The 24,370-nt window shown below is 47.9% G+C and overlaps 1 protein-coding gene across 1 annotated transcript; it reads right to left on the minus strand.

Annotated features, from left to right (window-relative positions):
- LOC144157817 (glycine receptor subunit alpha-3-like) lies at positions 1-24,084 on the minus strand. The gene is made up of 7 exons (XM_077688560.1): positions 23,859-24,084; positions 20,851-20,918; positions 18,168-18,385; positions 17,823-17,905; positions 4,715-4,879; positions 2,655-2,980; positions 1-777 (listed from the first exon to the last, which is right to left on the minus strand). The coding sequence occupies exons 1-7, from the start codon at positions 23,980-23,982 to the stop codon at positions 550-552; spliced, it is 1,212 nt and encodes a 403-aa protein (XP_077544686.1). The 5' UTR covers positions 23,983-24,084; the 3' UTR covers positions 1-549.
- Between the last annotated feature and the right edge of the window lie 286 nt (positions 24,085-24,370).

The following is a 24,370-nucleotide window of genomic DNA, read 5'->3' on the forward strand; positions in this document are numbered from 1 at the left end:
TGGAATGCGCAGACCGGCGAATCAGCAGACCCAATTCTCTACACACACGTACTCCAATTGGATTGGATTTCCAATCCAATCCAGTACAATTCAATGTAATTCCATCCAATCCAGATTCAATCCAATCCAATGCTCCTCGCGCTTGCGCAGAAAGGCCCTTCAAGGTCCACGCGAAACTTCTCAACCTCGGCCAGTGTAGCACACGCTACAAAAGAAGCTAATTGTACCAGTTAAGAAGTCGTTGATAAGTTCCACCAGGCTTTCTTCTCCAGGGCCCGTAAGCAGACTTGAGTGCTCCAAGAAATTGAGTTTGTCTCCCCAAATCCAGTTTTCCGGCACGTATTGGGAAGTCATGCAGTACAATAAAGAAAAAAAAATTCACGTTGACTCCTCCATACCGGAGAAATCTCGGGGTAGAAGGGTGTGTTTATGCACTCGAGGCAAAGAAGGAACGACGATGGAAGGCTAATGACACGTTAAGGTATGTGAGTCAATCGCAGGACCAGTCAAAGATCGCTGAAAGATTAACGGGAAGCCTACGAGAAACGGTCATGTTAGCCTGGCGAAATACACTATTATAGTCCAGTAGGTCAGAACGAACAGGCAAAACGTAGCGGGAAAAAGGACGCGGGAGATCTGATCGATGTCGGCTTGCTTTGGCTTGCCGCCCTTGCCCGTCACTTCATCGAGGAGACGGTGGATGCTGCTGCTCAAGTCGCCGTCCTTGTCGTCGACGCCTGGAACTTCGGTGGGATCGACCGACCGACGCCTTTTCATCTGCGCAGAAAAGCGGTTAGAAGGAGACTCCGTCATCTCACTCAGGATGAGCATCGCGCTGCTTTAGATACCGTGTTTTTCCGCCTTCACTGGCGCGTTACTGCTCGTACTTGTACGCATTGGGCACGTGCCGGCCAGCAAGCTTCGGAATGAGCTGGTGGAAGTAAAGTACCCGCTGCCCGATAATCTTTACCCCGGGGTTGTCTATCGCATCCCCTGCGCCGATTGCATATGTTTACATCGGCGAAACAGGAAAGTTCCCCAAAAGGATGAAAGAGCCCCAACGCGACGTGATCAACAAAAAGGTGACCTCTAATGCGATTGCCGATCATGCGCACAAGCACCAGCACGATATTGACTAGGTCAACGCTGCAGTCCTGTCTAAAGAACGAAACGTGACATCACGCCTTTTACTGGAATCATCGTTGATACAAACGCACTCCGATACGATGAATCGAAATGAAGGGACGTTACCATTGATATACATGCGGTCATTGCGTCACAAACTGCACCTTTAAATTCGAAACTTGTCCATTTTTGCCTCATTGTGAACAAAAAACCGTACGGGTTCCAAAACGTCTTTATACGCTTTTGGCTTCGTCAGTGACTGCATTACTGTTCCTTCATATTCGCTCATTCTCTCTGTGTAGAGCATCGCTGAATTGTCGTAACCGATCTGTGGCTTCTTCGGCTGTTCCAAAAACACTGGGAAGGTGCAATTCTTCGCAATTTTTCGCTCGCAGATTATGAACGAGGACTCGTTCATTGAAAACGGCAAAATCGAGTAGGAGCGGGTGGAATGTACGGTTTGTGTATCTTTCACTCGGTTTTGGTGTCGCTGTTTCTGCTCACCTGTGTGAGCCGGTTGTAAACTGGCGAGTGCGTTTCATTTTAACGGGCACGCTGCCACATCTGTACTATCACTATATGTGGGAGAACGGACTCGAGAGAGAACCGAGTACTCCGCATTGTTGCCGTGCAACTAAAGCAAACCATCCGCGTTTACAGTGCAAATTAACACAGCCGACGACCAACTTTTCAGACCGACGGGGAGTGCCAAAATGCGCAAATTATCGGCAGGCAGCGTGCCAACTGGAGATGAGAACATTCAATGCCAGATGATTCTCGCCGGCTGTTATTACCCTTTTTTCTGTTTGTCTGTGTGTGTTGTATGCTGCAGATTTACACGATCACCTGCACCCTACTACCTCTCTTTCTACTTTATTCCCTCATCCTCCAATATCTCCTCTTCCCTCAACCTCTTTCCTCCCATCGCCCTCAACATCGCCCATACACCTTCCTCTTATTCATGCTCCATATTTCTTCCTTGCCCATTCCCGCCGCACCTCGCCATTTCTCTCTGACCTTTTTCATCCCTAACGGTACGCTTCTATAGCCTGTTATTCCTCCTCTCTTCCCTCCCCATTCTCCTTCCAACCTTTCCTCCTCCTGCTAAATTCATCTCACCCTCTCCGTCTCTGTCCTCTGACTCCCCTCGCCACGCATCGCCAATTTTCTATCCCCTTCCACCACTCGTCTCTCCTCACCTCGTGTCCCCCCATCTGTTCGCACTCCTCTCCTTTCACTCCACCATTACTTTCTGACTCCCCCTTTCCGTCTCCCACCCAGTACACTCTCTCACCCCTTCTATTTCAGAACGGGGGAAAGAGTCTCTATGTCCAACTACCTCCTCCCTCTCGCTGAGCTTCTCTTATCCTGACCAATCACTTATACAGGCATTCCGATTGTGTCAGTAACCTACTAGTGAGCAGGCTCACCAGAAAATTTTCTGGCCAAATCGAGTGACAGGCGCACAGGCAAATTTTCGCATTTAAGTGGCCCCAAACAGACTGCCGCGTCTACTCGAAAGGGCTCACCGCATCGCTGAGCCTGGTCCCCGTCTTGGACACGGTGTAGGCGATGACGAACTCCAGCACGGCCAGCAGGACCATCAGCTCGCAAGCTATGAGCCAGACGTCGAGGGCGTTCAGGTTGATGGCTTCCGGTAACTGCGAGATCTGGGTGATGATGGAGAGGACGCTAGTGACGCCCAGAATGACTCGCGCAGCCACGGAGCCCACGTCGATCCAGAAGCCCGCCCACGACATCATCACAATCAGGCTGCTTGGGAGGTACGTCTTGAGCACCTTGGAGGTGAGCTCCCGGTGGAAGGTGAAATTCGCCAGCAGCACCGTGAAAACGCCTGCACCCGCGCGACACAGGCAAATAAGAGGCCTAAAACTGTGATCAACGTGCAGTATTTGCAGAAAGACTACAGGCCGCGACATATTCAGCATGGAAGCCTACTTCTGTATTGCGACTGAAATGTTTCGTTGAAGCTGGGGAAACAACTTTACTTTCTAACTGATTTAGAGTATTTTTACTACACGGGAACATTGAGCTTTTTCTTTCAATTCTATATGGCCCGTGAACTTCTGGTGGGGCGTAGACACTTTAGGTGAATGCTGTGCATGAATAGTTCACAGCAAAACTGTAAAATAACTCGCTGATAAAGCATGATCACGCTCCGTATATTAAACGCCAACAAGAAACACAAGAACCAAATGCAGTAAGCAGAAAAAGTAAGTTGATTTTGCGAAAGAGATTCAGTTATTTGCCCAGTGACACGTTGGCTACCCAGTTGATATGAGATAATACTTTATTAAACGAAGCCAATGTGTGTTTTATCAAACTAAACAACAGAGAAAAAATATTTTGTAGCTTGGAGTGGTCAGCCGCGTACCAAACTACCAAATATTTTTTTCTCTATTGTCTAGCCCAGTGAGTTATGCTCTAGCCATGTCTTTCCACTGGAAAAACTTTACTGAGTGTTGACGATGTCGCATATTGCATGTAAAAGCGTTTTATTTACTTTTGCGCGTTTTGCGAGGCAGTAAACCTGTAACCAGCCAAGGAAATTTTGTGCCCGCACTGGAAGAAAACTCCCGGGCTACTATTGGCTACACAAACATTCCTGGCTACTACTACTGGCTAATGACTACACCCAGGCTAGACAAACCAACTACTGGCTCCGCCAGGAATCGAAAGCCCGTCGTCTTGCTGACTAAGCTACGGCAACACGTGGAGACAGGGAGGCAGACGGTGGGTTGGATTCGGCGTCTGGGAGGGGGAGGGCCTTTTTTCGAGGCGACACATTAAACCAGAGTCAGGGGTAGGCAATGAGAGAGACGACGCCGCAGCTACGCGTGCCGCCCTCCTCTTCACCTTTCGTAAGACGCTCCTTTCCGTTTTCTTTCTGCCCCCGACAATCCCAGGTTACGGCTGCCAGAGTCTCTGGTTTCGCTCTTTGTAGGTGACGCCACATGGGCAATCGTGGGTGTCGTTTACAGCTTCGCATCCACACACCTTCACAGCGTGGATTAGAGCCTTTTTTGTGTTCTAGCGATCGTTTTAGTATGGTCTGAAAGCTAGGTGCGGCATAGTAACGGGTGTTAACGTCAGACACTCTATCGAAGTCAAGTCGCACAGCCATCAGGAAGGCACTGTATATTAGATGAGCTGGCCCTTTAGATGCATGCAGGATCTGCGTTATTTTCACCAAACCGACCAAAGGTAGTGCAAGAAGCCAACGCAATTCTAAGGAAGGTGGGTTGACCACCGAAGTTTCGCAATTACACCAGCAGCTGCAGGGTATTCAAATACAGGAGAGGGAGAACGAATGGTGTTTTCAATATGCAAGAAGCAGACTGGGGTTCAAAGAGCGAACGATGCAAAGAAACCGCAGGACGACGGGAGCCTGCATCAACGTCAAGTTACGCGTAACCACGAGGCGTCTAGCCGGATAAGAGGTAACAGCCAGCGAGAAAAAAACGGTTTTAGTTCTGGGACTTCTAACGAAAGGTAGGCAGCGCTGCGGTATCACTCAGAGCGTGGATACAATGACGGACACATGAGTCAATTTTGATGCACTAAGAACCTCTGCCGTCGACTTCCGTAGTCCGGTGGGGAAGTGGTGTGTCCATGGTGAAGCTCATGTCATAGATGATGTCTTTGTGGAGATGGATGCTTTCTAGTCCCTTGTGCCTCGTGTCTTGAGACTCGTGGATCCAGCGCAGAAGAAGGGTTGACTCCACGTCTACCACTGCGACAAGACGTGCATAACCACTCAACTTCCCGCTGTCCGGGCATCATGGGGCATTTATGATCACCGTCATCGCAAGACTGTCAGCACTTACGGGTCATGCCACAAATTTTTAAGGCAGGATCATGTTCTGAGGCACTTGATGCTCCTGAATACTTTAGTCCGGCTGTGCCTATGCATTGTCCGGCTACAGCTATGGTCGACAAAAACCATTTTACCGATTGATTGTTATCAAAGGGCAACCGTTGCAGCGTCTGACATCGCCTAAGGTTATTTCTGCAATACAGTTCTTAAAGTGTAACTTTCCAGCCCTAACAGCGACTCCCTTTTACCAGAAGCCACGGACTCTCGCAGACGGTAAATAACGTTTAGGAGGAGATTTAGGATTTAACGGCACTGCATCGCCATAAGCGAGCCAATTAAAACTTTCGATTAATTAGATTTTTATGATCATTGTCGGCAATGAAAGGTCGGCTTAAACGTAATTTAGAGTTACTTTGTGTTCGTTTGCGTCCGTTTGCGCTTCAGCAGAACGCTTGACAAGTGCTCCGAGAAGGAGAGAACTCCTGATCGTCAGCGCCGGCAAAAAAAATACAGCGCAGGAACAGCGGGGAGGGCACGAGCGCTGTCTACCTGATTCTTTTATTAGGAAGACACATGGTATATAAAAAAGTTGGCATATATCATTCGCCATAAGCACAAGACGTTTGGCGCAGGGCCACGAAAATCCAGGGGAAAAAACAACAAAACAACGAAAGAGAAAAAATGAAGAAAAGACAAACGAAAAACCTTTACTTACAAGCTCATAACCAGGATTGATAAAAAAATCCACTTCGGCATCCGTTTGCGCAATGGAAGGGTGGCTAACGCACGCATCTTTCCTTCTATAGATCTAATACGCTTAGGTGATTTCCCGCGTGTGCTGAATTTTGGGCCTTATCACAATCTCTGTCTGATGAAACTTGGGCGTGCAACCGCACTCCCGGCAGTGGCCGGGTAGGTTCACGGACTGTACGCTCTTGAGAGACCCTGCATGTTTCGAAAGCGAACTTTAAGCACAGTCTCGTCTGGCCATTATACTTGCCACCGCATGTATGGAGACGAATGGGGTATGCAACCCCACAGACGGATTCGGCGAAACGTGTATCGTGAATTTTGGAGCGCTTAACCCCACCGGTACTCTTACAGTGCACGCTTTCCGAGTGAGGTACTTGGCGTGAAAAACCTCGCATACGAGGGCGACCCGATCAACGGGAATAGCTGCGATTCAAAACGAAATTTCAGGCCCAATCGGGGCTTGCTGGTAGAAGAATTTGATTTTGTCGGCAGCGTCGGGAATGTCGCCTTCCATAATACTCGGCAAGGTCATCTGCATCCTTAGTGCATTAAGCGAACACACGGCGCTGGACCCCCGGGCCCCCAAGAAGGGCCCACCGCACACGGAGGCACTCACGAAAGTGCCGAACCTGACGCCACTACTCGGAACGCGACCTTACGTGGCTTTTTCACTTGAATGTCCCGAGGGCACAGGGAGCGCTTTGCGCGCCAGAAAGCGACGCGGGCATAAGACTTCCGGATAAGAGGCAGCACGCCAACGCTGCTACCGTTTTCGTAACGGGCAGATGGGCCTCAAAGTGTCCATCGCGTCGGCACGAGAGATAGGGAGGCCTGCCAATCTCACTGCCTTCACTCGCCGCAGCTTACTCTAGACGTGCAAGGTTGGAGTTCACAGCGGCGCTTGTGATCACCTGCTTTTACGTGGCTTGGTTAAGTTGTTTGTAGGCTTTTCGAGGGGTCACGTGACCAGCTTTACGTGATTTTGGCGGGAACATGGCACGTGACTAGCTTTTCGTAATGTTCGTGATTTTGGTCACGTGACTCAACGTGATATTTGTCGGATGAATCCAGTGATGTTATACGCGGTCATACAAGCGGTATCTAAGTTACGCGAGCTGGGCACAGTTGTTACGTGATTTTATTTGATTCATTGATTATAGGGTTTAACGCGCCGACTCAGCCGCAGGCGATGAGGCGTACCGTAGTGGAGGGCTCCGGATTAATTTTGAAAACCTGGGGATCTTTAACGTGCGCGAAATCTCGTGCACAGTGCCGTTTTCGCCATCAGAAAATGTTACGTGATGTGGGTAATATAAGTAGGTGTACTTGATGTTGTGTGATATAGGTCACGTGAGGAGGTGTACGTGATGTTCGCTATCACGTAGCGGCATCTAGGCTATAGGGTGAGGTAGGCAGCTAAGTTAGGCTGGGTTAGGCCCAGCTATAGGTGGTTGCTAGGCAACGCGGGGTGGCGCTACAGCTCGGCTGAGCTTTCTGATAACGCTCCACCTCGGAACCAAAGCTTGAACAGCTCCGCTATTAAAACGGTAAAGAATAGGTTGGCGACGTCATGTCTTCGCTCAGCGCGAAACAAGTCTTGTGCACATGCCCTGCGAGAAAATTTTTAGAGCCAAATTGCTAGATTGGAAGTGGCAATGTTTCCCGCGCTTGGCTCTTGCCTCAGTGTCACAGCCAGGGACGGATTAACATTGGGGCTATGGAAGCTGCAGGCCCGGGCCCCTAACTTTTACAGGCCCTGCTAACCATTCCAAAAAAATGAAGCAGTTTGACTCAACGGCAAATCTGTGAAGTGCGGAGCAGTGATTCGCCAAGGGGCTGTGGCGCCCTTTTTTGACTAGCATCCGTAGCAGCCTGGCGTTAATACCAAAGAAATCAAAAGAGGGCCCCCAGCCCTTGAAAAGGCCTATAAAGAGACCCATGATTCAGCTCTTAATAATTTTGGTTAAGTAATAAATTAAATCGTGAGTTTTTTTCCTTTCATATTACTTTGTACTTATTTGCGGCCTAGCAACGCCAGCCTCGTGACAACGGAGCAGCGCAAAGATCATCCCCAACTTTTTGTGCGCCAGTAACGTGTGCCTCTCTGGCGCAATGAGATTTACGTCAGGGCGAGATGCAAAAAAACGCCCGTGTGTACGAGATTTCGGAGCACGTTAAAGATCCCCAGATGGTCAAAATTAATCCGGAGCCCTCCACTACAGCGCGCCTCATCGCCTGCATTGCGTCGGCGCGTTAAACCTTACAATCAATCAATCAATCAATCAATCAATCAATCAATCAATCAATCAATCAATCAATCAATCAATCAATCAATCAATCAATCAATCAATAGGTTTACGTCGGCTTTAGAACGCGAGGGATTCAGGATCGATCCCGGTCAGGGGAAGCGGTTTTCTTTTTAAAGCCTCTGTTTGAGTGCGAGGTGCCGCCGAGCAACGGCGACAAGCTGGGACCCAAAATTACTCCGCTCTTAAAAGGACGTCGTTGGGAATGCTTGCGGCTCACGTTGGCATCGAAAACCTAGAGCCGCCGGGCCTCAACTTTACGAGGAAACTGACTAACCCGTGACAGGCTCGGATGAGTGGAAATCCCCGCACCTTATGGTTGAAAGCCTTCGCGCTCGTTCCGGGGGAAAGCCCGCCCTCGGCTGCTGTCCTTGCGATAAAGGGCGTTTTCATAAATTGTTTTTTTGGTACATGAACTTTTAACAGCGGAGCTGTTTAGGCCGAGCATTATGCGTCAGTCACACCAGAAACCTCAAAGTGTGAGGGAATGTGGAGAGGAGACAAGGAGCCCGCGAGCAGGTGTTGAGAGTGAGCCCCTTTCAGAAAAAAAGCAGTGACGGTTACTATACTCCCTGCTGTGAAATTTGCGCGTATCGCGAACTTCAGTCTTTGTTCACGGCGTGTATCTGCTGCCTCTCAGAAAGTGATCGCGTGACCAGCGAAGGTACGGCGGAGCGCGTTACTCTGCCGTTTTGGATGAGCCACGAACGGAGATGGAGCATCTGGCGTAATTGTGAGGTTGTTGTTGTTGTAGTCCTTTATTAGGCGAGGGAAGGCCATGCGGCCAAAATAGGGGGAGGGGAAGGAGGGGAAGGCAGGAGTAGCCCAGTTAAAGAGACGATGCGTCCATGAAGACGGCACAGCGGTTTCCTTCAGACCACGGAGGTCAGGCTAAGGTGTAGATCTACCATTAGGGGATTTACACGACCGGAGTAGGCCCGATTCTACAATAATCTTGAAAGACCACTCTCTACGCCGAACAGCCCAAGGGTTCTGATAAAATTCGGATCTTCAAATGGAGGATCATCTCCTGAGGCATCGGGAGGCATAGCATTGGTGAGGATAGGCTAGTACAGCAAAAACGCGGAGCAGCGCCAGATTAGGTGGTCAAGGGTGGCGAATACGGCCATTCGGTAGTGGGGACAGTAAGGAGGTGGAGACCCCATTGGGTAAATCCATTTTCTTGTGATGTGGGGTGTGAGAGCTGCGTTGGACCTAGCTTTGTTGACGAATGCTTCCGCAGAGCGAGGCATCGGGGGAGCCAGAGCCAGGTAGCCAGGAGGGGTAATGGAAGAAAGACGGCACTTCCGTGCCTGGCATGCGTGATCAAGATTAAGGCGAGGGCAGGGGGAGGAGGGCGACGCGTTGTCAACCAGGGGAGGTGTGCTATCAAGGCGCTCCCGTGCTGCATCATGTGCAGCCTGGTTGCCCCCATCCGGATCTGTGTGACGCGGAACCCATGCCAAACGGGTAGTGATCCCATTACGCGCCAGAATGGCGGTCATATGTTGGATTCGGTGCACTGTTGGACGATCGGTGAAGGGTTTACGCAGCTCTTGGAGGGCTTGGTGAGAGTCTGTGAGAATGCGGATGCGTGGAGGTGGCGGGTTTGCAATGGTGAAGGCCAAATGATCCAGTGCGCTAAGGATGCTCTGGAATTCCGCTTCCAGGGGGGACGAGTTACAAGCGTGACGTGTGAGGGAGCCGTCCAGGTCCGGTCGAGCTGGGCAGCGCCAGGCCAGACCCTATGGGAAGGGGAGAGGCTAGCATCTGTGAAAATATCGAACTCGTCCAGCAATTTCGCTGCGAGGACACGCTGAAGGGCCCTTTCACGAGCAGTACGACGGGAGCGCGGAATTCCGGTTCGTTGGTGGGCAACTGTAACAGGCGGGCTTACCCAAGGGGGAGGGGGTGGTGAGGCCGATGGAAGTACTGGAGGTACACGTTCGTCCCACGCACAGAGTGCAATCCCGTGTTGCGTTAGTGTCCGCCGAAACCGATGTTGTTGCACGGCTTCCGCAAGGAGCTCTTCCATCGGAGGGACAGGGGCAGCTCGTTCAAGAGCGTCAATGCGAGTATGCCTCGGAAGTCCGGTGATCGTACGAAGCGGCCCGGTAAAGCACCTCTAAGTGCTTCTTGTGAGCCGAAGAGAGGTCATAAGCCGGGGCGCCATAAGTCAGGCGACCGACGGCTACTGCCCTTGAGAGAGTGAGACACGCCGATTGGTTGGCGCCACCAAATTTGTTGGAAACGCGAGAGATTAGGCGCAGCATCGGTTTCCAATTTTTGCGCAGCTGCGTTATCCATTGCCGAGCACTGTTGTGGCTAGCGAGGGGAACACCTAGTAGACGGATATGGCCACAGTGTGAGGCAATAGGTGTGCCGCCGATGTAGATAGTATGATGCATGTTGGCGGGCGGTCGGTGCTGACCGTGGACTAGGAGAAATTCTGTCTTCTCTGGTGCCAGCTCAAGGCCGAGGGTTGGGAGAGTGGTTGAGAGGCTGTTTACCGCCGCCTGCAATTCTGTAGCCATGTATTCAGTGCATTTGTAGTCGGCGGCTTCAACCCACACTGTTAGATCGTCAGCGTAGATAGCAAAACGAGCCGCAGTGTCCCGTTCCAGGTTGCGGGCTACGCGTGCCATGGTCAAATTAAAAAGAACGGGTCCAAGGACAGAACCCTGGGGAACATCTCTGTCTAGAGAAAATGTTCTTGGGTTCCATCCTGAATGCGTGCTGTTGAGCCGAATTGGACGATTTTCAAGAAAATTCCGTATCCAGTTTTGGGCCCTTTGGCTGGAGAAGGCCATAACGAGCTCTTCGAGGATCGCCGATTGGCTAACATTGTCGAATGCTTTTCGCACGTAAAAAGTGAGGACGTAATCCGGATGGCCAGCCCGTGATGTGCGATTGAGAACACGTTGGAGCAGCCAAAGGCAGTCGTGCGTACTTAGGTGAGGACGGAATCCAGTTTGAGACGGGTGAAACCACGGACGCACGTATTCCAAATAATAGTGAAGGCGGTTATTGATTAGGCGCTCAATAAGTTTGCAAATGGTGGGCGTGAGTGAAATGGGCCGAAGGTTGGTCAGGACAGAGGAATCTTTCTTTGGCTTGGGTATTGGATGAACTAGCGTCAGTTTGAGGTCACTGGGAACGTAGCCCGAGGCCCAGTAAGTATTAATTATATCAAGCAGTATTGAGTGTGCCGACTTATCCAAGTTACGCAGGTGCTGCCATGTCACAGCATCATGACCAGGTGCAGAATGTGGTTTGCCCTGGTGAAGAGCCGCTTTAAACTCCCCCATGGTGAATGGGGCATCGAGATCTCTATCCACGTCTGGAACCATAATGGTCGGCAGCGGGGGGTGGGGACTGATATATGCGTGAGGGAAAAACGCCGTAATAAGGCGTCGCTCAACGTCCTCTGGCAAGTCTCGGAGAGTGAGGGAAGCAAACAACCTGGGTTTTTGCTTGCGCTTGCCCTACAAGCTCCGAAATGTGCTCCATAGTTTGGAAAGCCCTCGTTCTTTACCAAGCTTCTCACAAAGGCTATGCCAATGCTCGTTGGAAAGGGATCGTTGGTATTCCCGGATGATTTGATATTGGCGACGAATCCGGATCAGGCCTTGCTGACGCTTTCCGTTAGTGAGGAAACGAGTGGTGAGAGATTGCACGCGCCTCCAGAGGTTAGTGAGATGTGCGTCCAGGGCAGATGTCGAAGAGTCGCAAATGATTCTCTCTGTAGCCTGCAATTTCGCACACTGTATAGTCGCAGTGAATTGCGACAGGGTAGCATTTTCAGGGATATCAACGTTGCTTCGAAAGGCTGTCCAGTTTATGTGCGAAAGGCATTGACCAGCGCGAAAGCCCTCTTCTCGAAGAGTAAGGAGGATCGGGTAATGATCGCTTCCCCAAGTGGTGGTATAAGTGCTCCACTCACGAATCACCCCAGTAGTAGAAATGGTGAGGTCAGGTGAACTGTTATTTTGCTTGGGATGAAGACCCACCCTCGTGGGTAACGTATGGTCATTGAAAAGGGAGAGGTCACAGTCGTCAATGGCCGCCTCAAGGCAGGAGCCTCGGCTATCTGTAGAGGCAAATCCCTATGTGGTAGTTTTCGCATTAAAGTCGCCGCCGAGGATAATGGGAGTGCGGGGGTACTGCGAAATGAGGTGGTGTAGCCAATTATAGTTGATGGATTTTTGCGAGCCGGTGACTGGACGGTAGTACACGCATGCTGCAATTATTGGTTTCCCGTCAGCGAGGCGAACCTTTACGATACCACATCGTGATCCTTAGAGCATTGGCCTGGGACGGATAGCTTGCTACAACCTAGGTGTGATCGTACCAAAACAGCTGCTTGTTCGACCACTAGAGGCTGGGCGAGTGGTGTTGTCTTGCCACGGTAAGTTATTGATGGCTCTGAATAACTGGTGTATGCTCTAAGTTTGGGCATGGATCTGGTTTCTTGACGGAGAATAAGAACAGGAAGAATTTGTGAAGGAGAGCGCTCCTCAGTGGCGACGCATGGCGAAGTGTGGGGGGAGGAAATAAGAGAGATGACACCATAGCAGCGCGTGCCGCCCTCTCCCTCACGCTTTCGCCAGAAGCTCCGACGAGCCTCTCGTGCATGCTCAGAATACTGCCATCTCGTCACACTTTCACGGCTATTAAAGACGATAGTCTTTCTTGGGCTACTTAAACCCAGAAATTTTGGTCTTTCTGTATGTATGTCTGTCTGTGTCTGTCCGTCTGTCTCTCTGTAACTCGATTCAGACACCTGGCAAAAGTAAAATTAATATTGAGAAATAGTCTTATATACTCACAGCCAAATGTAAACGTCTAAGCCCGGTTTATATGTTCATACTTGTCAACTTTGTTGAACAAGAACAAGACATTACGCAAATTTAGGATACAAAATTAGTACACAAGGGATATTTACAGTGTTTATTTATTAAAAATTTCATTGGTGCTTGGTTTTTCGATAGCAAATGATATTCTACATCTACTGCAGAAAACCGCCGCCTCCTGGCGGCATATGTAAAATCACGCGGCAACAGCAACGAAAGGTTCCACTAGCTAGGTTTCACGTTCTGCTTGGAACGCACGTGGAGCACGGCCACGCGGTTCTACAAACCTTCTAGTCGGCCGCCTCCATTCACGCGCGTCCCCGCCGTACTGCAGCGCTGGCATCGAGGAACCCCGCCTGTAGCAGTTGAACGCGCTGAATTCAAATCACCTTGAGCAAACCTTTAGTGTGTTAGTGTGTTTACAACCTAGGGATGAGTGCGACGGAACAGCAACAGCATGAAAGGTGAGCGGGAAAGCAAAGGGGGGTATTTCCTTGGCAAATGTTTACAAAGACTATCGTCTTTTGACGACATTTGCAACGAAAGAGCAGATACGCGGCCAATTTTTTCCTTCGCCGTTTTCCTACTGTATTCGCTTGCTCGGTTACAAAGCCGTCGCCGCCGCCATAACACAGTAGTGGTCGCCAAAGTGATCCGCACAAAAAAAATGTGGTTATGGAGGTCCCTGAAATCGAACCAGAGACCTTCACGCGTGAAACCGGCAACATAACCACTAGGCCACCCCAAAGGCCCGAGGGGCACTGGGTTAGCCGCGGCGGAGGCCAAAACATCTGCATCCAATTGGGAATTAAAAAAAAATTCACCCATCTCCACGAAGTGAATCATGACGAGTGGGCGAAGCACTGGGGTCGTTCTTACTGTAAATCACCCGTGGCATTGCCCACTCGCGCATGTAAATGAGTGACAACGCGTGTGTACAGTATATACAATTCCAATGCAATTCAATCCGATACAATTCAATTTAATCCAGTCCAACCCAATCCAATCAATTTTAATTCAATTCAATCCAATCCAATTGAAATCCAAACAAATACAATCCATTTCAATCCAATAAAATCCAATGCTCCTCTCGCATGCGCAACACTGTGTACACGGACCGGACAGAGCCCCGGACAGAGCGAAGTCCTAGCTTCGCCCCTAAAAACGCTTCCCGTCTTCAGAATCAAACTTGGGTCCCTCGCGCTATGAAACCGGCGTCTACCCGATTGAGCTATCATCGCATTCCAGGCCACAGCATTTCTTTTCGGTTTGTAGCGCGGGCGTTGGCTGTGTACTTGGCCGCGGGTTCTAGCGCGTGCAAACACGGTCCATTTTAGGAAAGATGTGAAAGCCGGACGGCTTTTTAAAACGATCCGAGCCTGCCAGTCATGGAGAACTTTTAGTGGCAAGTTCAGAAATAAATGTTAGGTGCAACAGCCGGGCCTCCAACGAACGGAGAGGAGCCGCCAGCTCTGCTGTTTCTCTAGCCTAGCACAAGCCCCGGCAATTTTTTTCAGTACTCAGACGTTTCGTTGCACGGACGTCCCGCTGCGAAGAGAGATTCGAGCATACCAATAATTTACTGATTTCTGATTAAAATTTTGAACGGTGTACACCCAAGGGACATCCATTGTAATTATTGAAAAACGTATGCACAGCATTGCGAGCTCATAAATACGCGTACACCAGCCTCTGAAAGAAATTTGAGCATACAGCGTTTCTCATTATACGATGAAGACGTGGTCAAGAAAGCAAGCAAGCATATTAGTGGAAACTTATAAAAGGGATCTCGACTTCTGCAGAGTAGCAGTTTCCAAGGGAAAGTGCGAGCGGCCTGCTTAAAATGTCAGAACGGAAGGTACTGTATGCGTTTTTCGTTGTTTCCACTGCCCCTTCGTTATCCTTAACTATTCCTGCGCCTTTTCAAAATTGTCCTTGCGCTCCAGTCTCGGTGATATGTAACTGAATGGTTTAGCGAACGTTAACTTCCTGAGACATTTATTTTGATGGAGCAATATGTGAATTCGCGAGTTTGGCAAGCAGCAAGATACCATTTTAGATTATATATTCGTTTATGTTTTAGAACTTGGCTAGGTACTCTCATTTGCTTGCTTTTCATCTATTCTTTAACCCTGCACGTATTGCTGAGCACAAGGTCGCGGGTTCGATTCCCGGCCGTGGCGTCCGCTTTTCTGATGGAGGCGAAAAGCAAAAACGCCCGTGTGTACGAGATTTCGGCGCACGTTAAAGATTCCCAGGTGGTCAAAATTAATCCGGAGCCCTCCACTACGGCGCGCCTCATCGCCTGAGTTGCGTCGGCGTGTTAAACCCTACAATCAATCAATCACTCTGCAGGTATATGTACAGAGCAGAGGAATTCGTTAGTTCTTTCGACTTTGTCGCGAGTGATGGAGTTTAAGAGGGACAAGATTGCTTATCCTTGTTGTATTGAATGTAAACTTTGATTTAAAAGTGACATCGTTATAACTGATTCGTGTTGTTACGGTAGTGTTGAAAGAATGCGACTGTAAGTACGGTTTGCCGACCTTTATGAATTAGCGAAGCTTGAAGTTTTAATGAAATGGTTCTTCGTTCAATAAAATATTTTTCTGTTCTTTGCCTATGCTGCGTGCCTATGCGGCACTTCGGTTATTGTGAATCTATAGTGTACTGACGATGAAAACATATGAATGTATACATCGGTTTGATTGATTTGATTGATTGTGGGGTTTAACGCGCCGACGCAACGCAGGCGATGAGGCGCGCCGTAGTGGAGGGCTCCGGATTAATTTTGACCACCTGGGGATCTTTTTCGTGCGCCGAAATCTCGTACACACGGGCGTTTTTGCTTTTCGCCTCCATCAGAAAAGCGGCCGCCGCGGCCGGGAATCGAACCCGCGACCAATGTATACATCGGATATTAACCGTTAGGCGAAACAAAATATGAAGCCGAAAAATTAGTTTTTTTTAACCGCTAAAGTTAAATTTGTACACATTTGATAATTAATCAGCCAGCATGACATGTGGGATTTGAAAAATTCGGCTTCGTGAATTAGCCATCTTTATCGTAATAATGATAATCATCATCATTGTCGTGGTTATCGTCAATAGTGCCTAAGGATGCCCCAGGCCCCGAAATTTTTTAATCCGGCACTGGTCACAGCGCTTGATTAACTGATTGAAGAAATTTAGTTAAAGGGGGAAAGCCCTCCCATAGGGGCAGAAAATATTCTGCTTATCCTTCTTCCGCAGGTTATACCACACTGATTCGCCATTTCATCGAACTTTCATTTACCTCACCCTGCTTCGTACATTTCCGTGCGTATCGACCATGATCATAAGATATGAACAGTATTTCCTCGAACGAAGAAACAGAGACTTTCCCCTCTTGCTTTGTCGATAAATTAGTGGAATTCACTGCCTGCTAGCATTGTCGCACCACACATAGCAATCAACTTTCCAAACTACGTTACTTGCTTTTCTTGTAACCCATTGTAATCTTTTGCTTGTGTAAAAACGATACGTACTGCTTTCTCAATGTGTTTGCTAAGTGAATGTTTGTCGCGGCCTTGTCTGTATATTTTTTTGAAGTCCAACTGATTATTTTGTTACACCTTGCATGTTTGAAACAATCTTCGTTGTTATTATTTCTGCGTGTCACCCCCCTCTTATGTAATGCCATGTGCGCCCTTAAGGTAAATAAATAAATAAATAAATAAATAGATTGATTGTAGGGTTACCGCGCCGACGCAACGCAGGCGATGAGGCGCGCCGTAGTGGAGGGCTCCGGATTAATTTTAACCACCTGGGGATCTTTAACGTGCGCCGAAATCTCGTATATACGGGCGTTTTTGCTTTTCGCCTCCATCAGAAAAGCGGCTGCCGCGGCCAGGAATCGAACCCGCAACCTGGCGCTCAGCAGCACAACGCCTTAGCCACTGAGCCACCGCGGCGGGTTAAACAAACAAACAAACAAACAAACAAACAAACAAACAAACAAACAAACAAACACATAAATAAATAAATAAATAAATAAATAAATAAATAAATAAATAAATAAATAAATAAATAAATAAATAAATAAATAAATAAATAAATAAATAAATAAATAAATAAATAAATAAATAAATAAATAAATAAATAAATAAATAAATAAATTGAAATTGGCTGTTAACCCCTATCTGCACTCTGTCTCGCACCGCCTCGAACAGACTGCTGGCCGTTACGACGTGAATATCGTCTTTTGAGCTGGAAAGAAGTTGAGAAGTGTGAGTGCAGATATAGACAGATTGTTGTAACAAGGAGGGGTAGCTACTGGTGGTAATATGGGCTCCATAAAGCATGTTACACGTTTCACCGACTCTTATCTATGCGGTGGCAAGTGCACACTGGCCAGACGGGACTGCGCTTAAGCGTCCGTATAGGGAAACATGCAGGGTATCTCAAGGGCGTTCACCTACCCCACCACTGCCAGGAGTGCGGCTGCGCACCCAAGTTCCATCGCACAGAGGTTTTAATGAGGCCCAAAAGCCAGCGCATGCGGGAAATCGCCGAAACGTACAGATTTGTAAAAGCAAGAACACGTGCATTAGCCACCCTTAAACTGCGTAACGGACGACCAGCTGGATTTTCTGGATAAGTAGCGTGTACGAGTTTGTCAGTTAACTTTTTTTCCGTTTGTGTTCTCTTTCTACTTTTTCTCTTTCGTTCTTTTGCTGTTTTTTTTTTTTTTCACGGATTTTCTTGGCTCTGTGCGAAACGTCTTGTGCGCTGGCGGATGATAAGCCCACTTTTTTTCATTTTTTCTTCAATACACTTGTGTCTTTCCAATAAAAACGTCAATTGTCAGACAGCCCTCGTGTCGTCCCCTCTCTTCGTGTGTCGTGTTCTTGTCTGCGCAGACAAGCATGAATATCTTCCAAGTAGCCCAATTTAGACAATACTCACAGCTTCTCATGCTGAACGTGCAGTGCTGAATATCGAGGGGATAGAACGTTAGATCGATGTCGCAGTGAACGTTGAACCTGTACCTGCAGAAAGATGAAGGAAAAATCAGCACGAAGGCCTGGTGAAATTTTATGGTCAAAATGCCTCTGCTCGAAACACCGCATCTCACAGAACTTCGGGAAGTCGTGTGCATCTGCCAACAACGCAATTTTCATCAAGTTCTCACCAGCGTAGTCGCACATAGCACGCTTCCTGATTGCCTGACAGGAACTGTGGCATCCTTTCGGATACAGTCAGGCTACGTGCAATAACTTTTAACTGTAGCGTATACGAGCATCCACGCACCTCGCGAGCTTCATGAGTTGACTTCCGGGCAGCAGTTTGATGTCCTGGCTACCACTCTCGACGCTGGAACTCTTGGCGTTGTCGAAGGTTATGATTGGCTGCCAGATACGCTGTGCCAAGTTTTTCGGCAAGGAAATCCCGCCAGGGCTCAACTGTGCTATTGGCCGCAACCGCCAGTCTATCCAGCGTTCGGCTATGTACGCGCCCAGGGTGAACTCCTGCACGACGTAAATTTTTATACAAAGAACAAGACATTAACGAGTGCGGTGCCGTGTGTAGTGGGAGGCGACGTGGAAAAGAAAGTTCACTTAATAGGAGAAGAGGCTGCCAAATATGTGGAGAAGGAAGTTTGTGATAGGGTTCTGCATTCAGCCTTTCTTCAGCAGGTAGAGCGGTCGTTCGTCTTCACGTAATGAGTGGCGCCTGGGTATGTATTGCAGAATTGAAGATGCGCCTAATCAAAGAAAACACCGATAGTAACGAGAAAGAACAAAGGTGACTCTTCCTATTTCTAATTCAAGCTTTCCGAAAATTTTCACCACCTTACGAATTTCCATCAGCTTACGAATCGGCTTACGAATCAGCCTACGAAAGGAAAGGATAGGATCCGGTTCTGGGAGTATAAACAGACCCCGAAAACGAAATACAAGTTTAGATAGTTCGAAGCATAGCTGCGTCACATTACCAACCAGACCAATTTGAGCAAACGTGTAAAAAATATGACATATTATAAGGAAACAGATGAAGAGTGGCGACTCAACAGCAACATTTTCGGCGAGACCTCATTGCGTCACATGGTCTGCTTTCTGCGAATCACAGCAACGAAAGAATGCTGCCCCGTGTCATTGGAATACTGCCTCTGGTGGTCTTGAATACAAGCGAGACGTAAACACCTTGATTATTCTGAGCTTCACTGCTGCCGTTATGTGGTGGGACATCAGAAGTTGTCTATTTTTGCGATCGTTCCAGATAAAACAAAAACTTTCGTGGCGTGAACTGAGTAGAACAAGTTATCAGAGGGTAGTTACTTCAAATAAAAAAAAAAAGATTCGTCGCAATCCCACCCTGCGAAAGTGTATGTCCACCAAAGCTGTTGTAAACCACTACAAATGGTGATGGAGCAGGGTATGAAATGTTTCTCGTCGTCTCGGTGGGCTTGTCGCTTGCGTTCAGCTAGTTTACCCAGATAAGTGTATACGGATTACCGGCACTTTTTTCTCCTATTGTTCTGTGCCGCCGCCATGATCATTGGCCAGTTCGTAAAAGGTGACATTTGCTCACACTGCGACGGTTCATGGGCGCCACCATTTTGTTGTTTATGCGTTTTAGTCGGTCAACTCTGGAAGGCTTAGCTTGACCTCCCTGTTGCGCAGCTGCGAGCGACTGACGTCATTCCGAATGCGAATCAAATATAACGCGTGTAACAGCATTTCAGCAGCAGAAGTGGGTCCAAGGATGCCGTTTTGCTGCATAATCGGTAGTATTGTTAACAAACGACCCGGTCGAATTTAAAGGCGAGGGCGTAGATGCGGCAATCTCGCAATACTGAAGAACGCAAAAATTTCCGCCATTGCTGACTTGTGTACTTATGTTGCGGTGCTGTAACACCTGATCTACTGACATTACGCTAGGCTTTTCTGGTGGCAAATGCTGGGCCTTGCCTAGCCTGACGCACGCACGCGGCGTCTTGTGAAAGAACTGCTCTATTTAGTGACACTAGTCCTGCCTAACCTTCAATGATAATCTGCAAAAATATTATTTACCAGGAACACATGGTAGAGGATCCCATTGTTCAACAGGCGCCAATTATCATCCATAATGCTGTTTCGATGCTTGTTTTCTGATTTCCTTAAACGAATTCTGAGCTGTATGCTGCATGTCTGATTAGCCTGACGCATGCGCCCGGCGTCTTAGGCCAAGGCGCCTTGGCGTTTTTGCTTGTGGAGATGAAACCGTTGGGGGGTAGTTGTATACAGCCTTGCTGTAAAAGTCTCGTGTCTTTGAAACATAAAGCGTTCTAGCGCGAGGCGGTGGGAAACGAGTGTGCGCCGGTGTGTTGTTTTAGTGCGCGTTTCTGGCCATGGAGATGGTCTTTGCCCAGGAAGCTGAAATCGTTGGGGGGTAGAGATATACAGCTTTACTGTAACGGGGATATATCTTAACTTCATGTTCAGGTCCCTTGAAAACGACAAGCTCAAGTTCGGGGAAAAAACATTGAAAGTTGGCTTTAAATGCCACCGCGAACTACAGATGACACCTTAAATTGTACACAAAACGTTGTCTCTTTCAAAGAATATTTTTGCACGACAAGAGCATTAAGAAAAAAATGGTGTTTTTAGCTTGTTTTAAGTGACTAGGCTTCGCTGCTCGGTAAATGACTACAGGCATGCGATATCTGATTTCCTAACCCAGCTGGCGTTGTCTACGCCAATATTCATCGGTCTACTTTGACGACACAGAGCATACAAGGGCGGTACCGTGCCGTGTCTGTACAGACCACAGCTATCCACCTCCATCTGTTACCAGTGTAGCGGTGGCCCAGGCTCTTCATTGGCAGCAAACTGATACCTAGAACTTCAATCATTTGCCTCATAAATGAACACGAAAACTTGCGATTACTATTGCAATTTCTCCCCGCTTGAGGGTTTGATGTCAGTACGAAGCGCAGTAGTAAAATGTTTACCTTTTCCGTCTCACTGATGCTTCCGGCTTCAAGAACCTCCAGTTGCACGTATACAGTAATGGGTGTCCCTGAAATGGTTAAAACGAGGCATTGCATGTATACCTATATGTATACGCATGGCTGGAATAACAATGAACGTTACGCCGCTGAGGGCAAAAACAAACGTTTTTTTTCTGAAGAATGCGGATAGCTTTGAAGCGTACCTACAGATATGCATAAGGCTTGTGGTTATCAGCCAAATTAATGGCGTGCACGCCTTTACTTAAGCTTACGCCATTACATCCCCTGGTTCGTTCGTTCGTTCGCTCTCTCTCTCTCTCTCTCTCTCTCTCTCTCTCTCTCTCTCTCTCTCTCTCTCTCTCTCTCTCTCACACACACACACACACACACACACACTCACTCACTCGCTGTTCTCATGGAAGAGGTTAAAGCAGGAATGGGCAAAGTTGGGTCTTTATGCGCTGATCCCCCGACCCCGGAAAAGGCCATACAAAGGGTCCTTCACCCCCCGCAGCTACCCATACTCGCTAGTGTCACTCGCACATGTGTTCTCATATGTTATTTAGACGGGTGAGTTTTAGGTACGGAGTACCATAGGACCGCACAATGTCCTTCCGCGTCCGTGCGCATAGCATTTACAATCGCAAAAAATCACACAGGCACCGGCAGGATTCGAGCCTGTGTCTGGAAGATCAGACAGAGTTAGTTTCAGTCGTCTTACTCATTGGGCTACGACCGTGAGTTAGTAACCCAGAGTCAAACGGCGTACTCCCTCGGCTATAACGGTGCGGAGTACCTTAGGACCTCCCGATGTACGTTCGCGTCCATCCGTGCGCACACCACCATCAAGCGAAAATCAAGCGAAACTCGATTTGAGCCGTGAGTTGCAGTTTCATTTAGAGAATAATCAAGGTGCAACTCACGCCTCAAATCGAATGACGGTCGGGGCGCAGATCGGATGTCACTCGGGGCGCAACTTGGATGTCGTTTCGAGTATCCGTACTCCGCACCCTCGCCATCATTCACAGAGTGGAGATGCTGCCATTTATTATAGCCATAAATTAGTCACCAGGCTCAGAGGGGCTCTTCTCACACAGCTCGAGACGTCAGACGATGCCCGCACCACTGTAGAGCGAGGTTTTAGTCTAGTTGTCCAATTTCAATCGAGTTGGCTTAGCACTATCGGCGCCCGGGTCAACGCACGAAGGTCCATGGAGCGCCTCTGCATCGCACGAATAAATAAAAGTAACCAAACTAATTTCTCAAGAAATTTCGACAAGCTTTGGCACATCAGTCGATGTGTAGAGAACCAAGTGGGCTTGGGTGCGAACGTCGGAGTCAACTATAGAACCACAGCTATATCTTGATGTCTGTCAACAGTCACATTGCTGGATGTTTTGAAAGACTATGCGCTGCTCGGTGGATGCCTCTTATAAAAAAATACTTAATTTATATTTGAGAGAAACCGATGAAAGAACGCCAAGGATGGATGGCAATGAGAAAAATGTGCGGAAATCCAGACAACTGTCCACCAATGCGTAAGCATTCTTACGCCGTGTGTCTTCATGAAAAGTTGTTTATAGCCAGATTTGGCTATTAATTGGCGGGCACAATTGGTTTGTTTTTATTTTTTTTTCGTTTTTTTCTTGTCGCCAGTGATCTACATTTACACTACTATAACGATAAAGTTCCCTCTCTTTACCAGTTAGGCATTTTTTGTGCCGCGGTTCAAGGTCCGAATTTGTTTTAATTTAAAACTCTTCAGTTTCCTTATTATTAATATTTGGAGTTGTTAACTCCGCCAATCAGGCATTTTGGTGCGCATGCAAGCGTTACAGGGCCAGTCCGTTTCCACTATTTTTCATTCGTGTTTCCGTCGTTCTTTTCTAGGATTTTTTTGTCCAAGTTTGTGGAGGCAATGTCCAAGGTGCATATTTAATTTAATCGTTTTTATCCTGTCTATCCATTGTAATTTTCGGTTTTTGTAACTCCTACGCTATTATAACAATTCAGGGCGCTAACTTCGCCGATTATGCACATTTTGTGCGAACGCAGGGCGTTAAACGGTTGGGGCTGGGGGAGTGCACGGCGAAGAATGCTACGCATTAAAACCGACGTCGTCCTCAAGATGGTGTATACCAGCTACACGAGCGTGACAAAAAGTTCAGCTGGAGTACTGCACGACGGACAAAGTATTCTGTGGAGACAGGCGTATATGCATCTGATTTTAAGCTAAAAAGTAGATGGCAGATCCCGCTCGAGCGTTCGTGCCGACCCCGCGTTTAACGCTACGTCAGTACTTTCCCGTTTCTCGGCATGTGCCGTCTTCTCGCGAATCAATAAACATTTCACTGCTCTCGACCCCATAACTGCAGTGGATCATCCATGTCGCTAATAAATGATGACGAATTACTTAATTAGACATTTTCGTTTTACACGTTTTACTCGAACCATGTCGAAAAATTTGATATTATTATTTATTTCTTTACGTATTCATACCCGCTATTGCATATTGCGCATAACGAGTATACTTTGAGGTGTTGGTCTGAGACAGTCTTAGTAATTGTGCACATACAAATAGCAAGCGCAGCACGACAACGGCAACATGGACATAGCTTTTTAAACGAATTCATGCCACCAAGGAAAGATTGCTGCGAAGGAAGTTAGAATCCTACATGGGAGGATTACACCCAAACTTTCATCAAGAAGACAGGTTATAATAACAACAAGGACGCCCTTGGCGTGGTTTTATGAAAAAAAGTTCTGAAGCCTTTAAAATGTTTCGTAAATTGCTTGAGAAAGACAACGCAGAAGGCCTTAGGTAGCACGAAAGAAGGAAACGTAAATGGTATCAAATATATTAACCGTTTCAAAATAACGAACGAAACAAGAACGAGAATAATCTAGGAGCTTTCACTAATCCCGACCTGATAACTTTGACATGAACTATCCGTGTTTGAGTTGTACAGGTTGCGTCCTTTCCAACGTAACAAAAGACACTTCCTTACCGTTTTGGTGCCTCGGGATGGAGTCATCTGCGTATTCCGGAGGAAAGAGATCAGCGAGCAGCGACAAGCTGCAAAATAAGAAGACTATCGTCAATCCTTGGCTGCGCTGGTTGTTTTTGATCATACAACCTTGGTAATGATAAAGACCTACTTTTGAGCTTTGACGTAGCTTATAGAACTTATGAGGAGAAAGCCGTAGACTTGGACCATGGTGCCGGAGATTCTCTTTGTTCTTCTTCTTCTTCATCTAGTTTTCTTTTGTTTAGTGCCCTTAAATTATAGCCACGGTGGAGGTTGCAATGAGGGCGACGATGACAATGAGGATGATGATAAATTTGACTGAAATGCACATAGCCCCCCAGAGTAGCGACGAGTTCTGCTTTAACCAGAAAATGTTCCAGAAACGTCAGAATGACTACATGCCAATTTATCTTCGTCTCGTCTGTGATTCAACTACTTGCACCCGGCGAAATTAAATATACCGGGCACCAGCCTGCTTCGCTGCACATAAA

The sequence above is a fragment of the Haemaphysalis longicornis genome, unplaced genomic scaffold (assembly GCF_048455015.1).
Source record: "Haemaphysalis longicornis isolate Haplotype H1 unplaced genomic scaffold, Haemaphysalis longicornis Haplotype H1 scaffold_10, whole genome shotgun sequence".
Lineage (NCBI taxonomy): Eukaryota > Metazoa > Arthropoda > Arachnida > Ixodida > Ixodidae > Haemaphysalis > Haemaphysalis longicornis.

Bases quoted from the DNA above. Each gene is read 5' to 3' on its own strand.
- LOC144157817 (XM_077688560.1), bottom strand. From the start codon at position 23,982: ATGATCAAAAACAACCAGCGCAGCCAAGGATTGACGATAGTCTTCTTA. The intron at 17,906-18,167 runs GTGCGTGGATGC...ATCTTTCTGCAG, and splicing joins CAACTCATGAAGCTCGCGAG to GTACAGGTTCAACGTTCACT. The intron at 4,880-17,822 runs GTGAGTATTGTC...GTCTTGTCGCAG, and splicing joins CACGTTCAGCATGAGAAGCT to TGGTAGACGTGGAGTCAACC.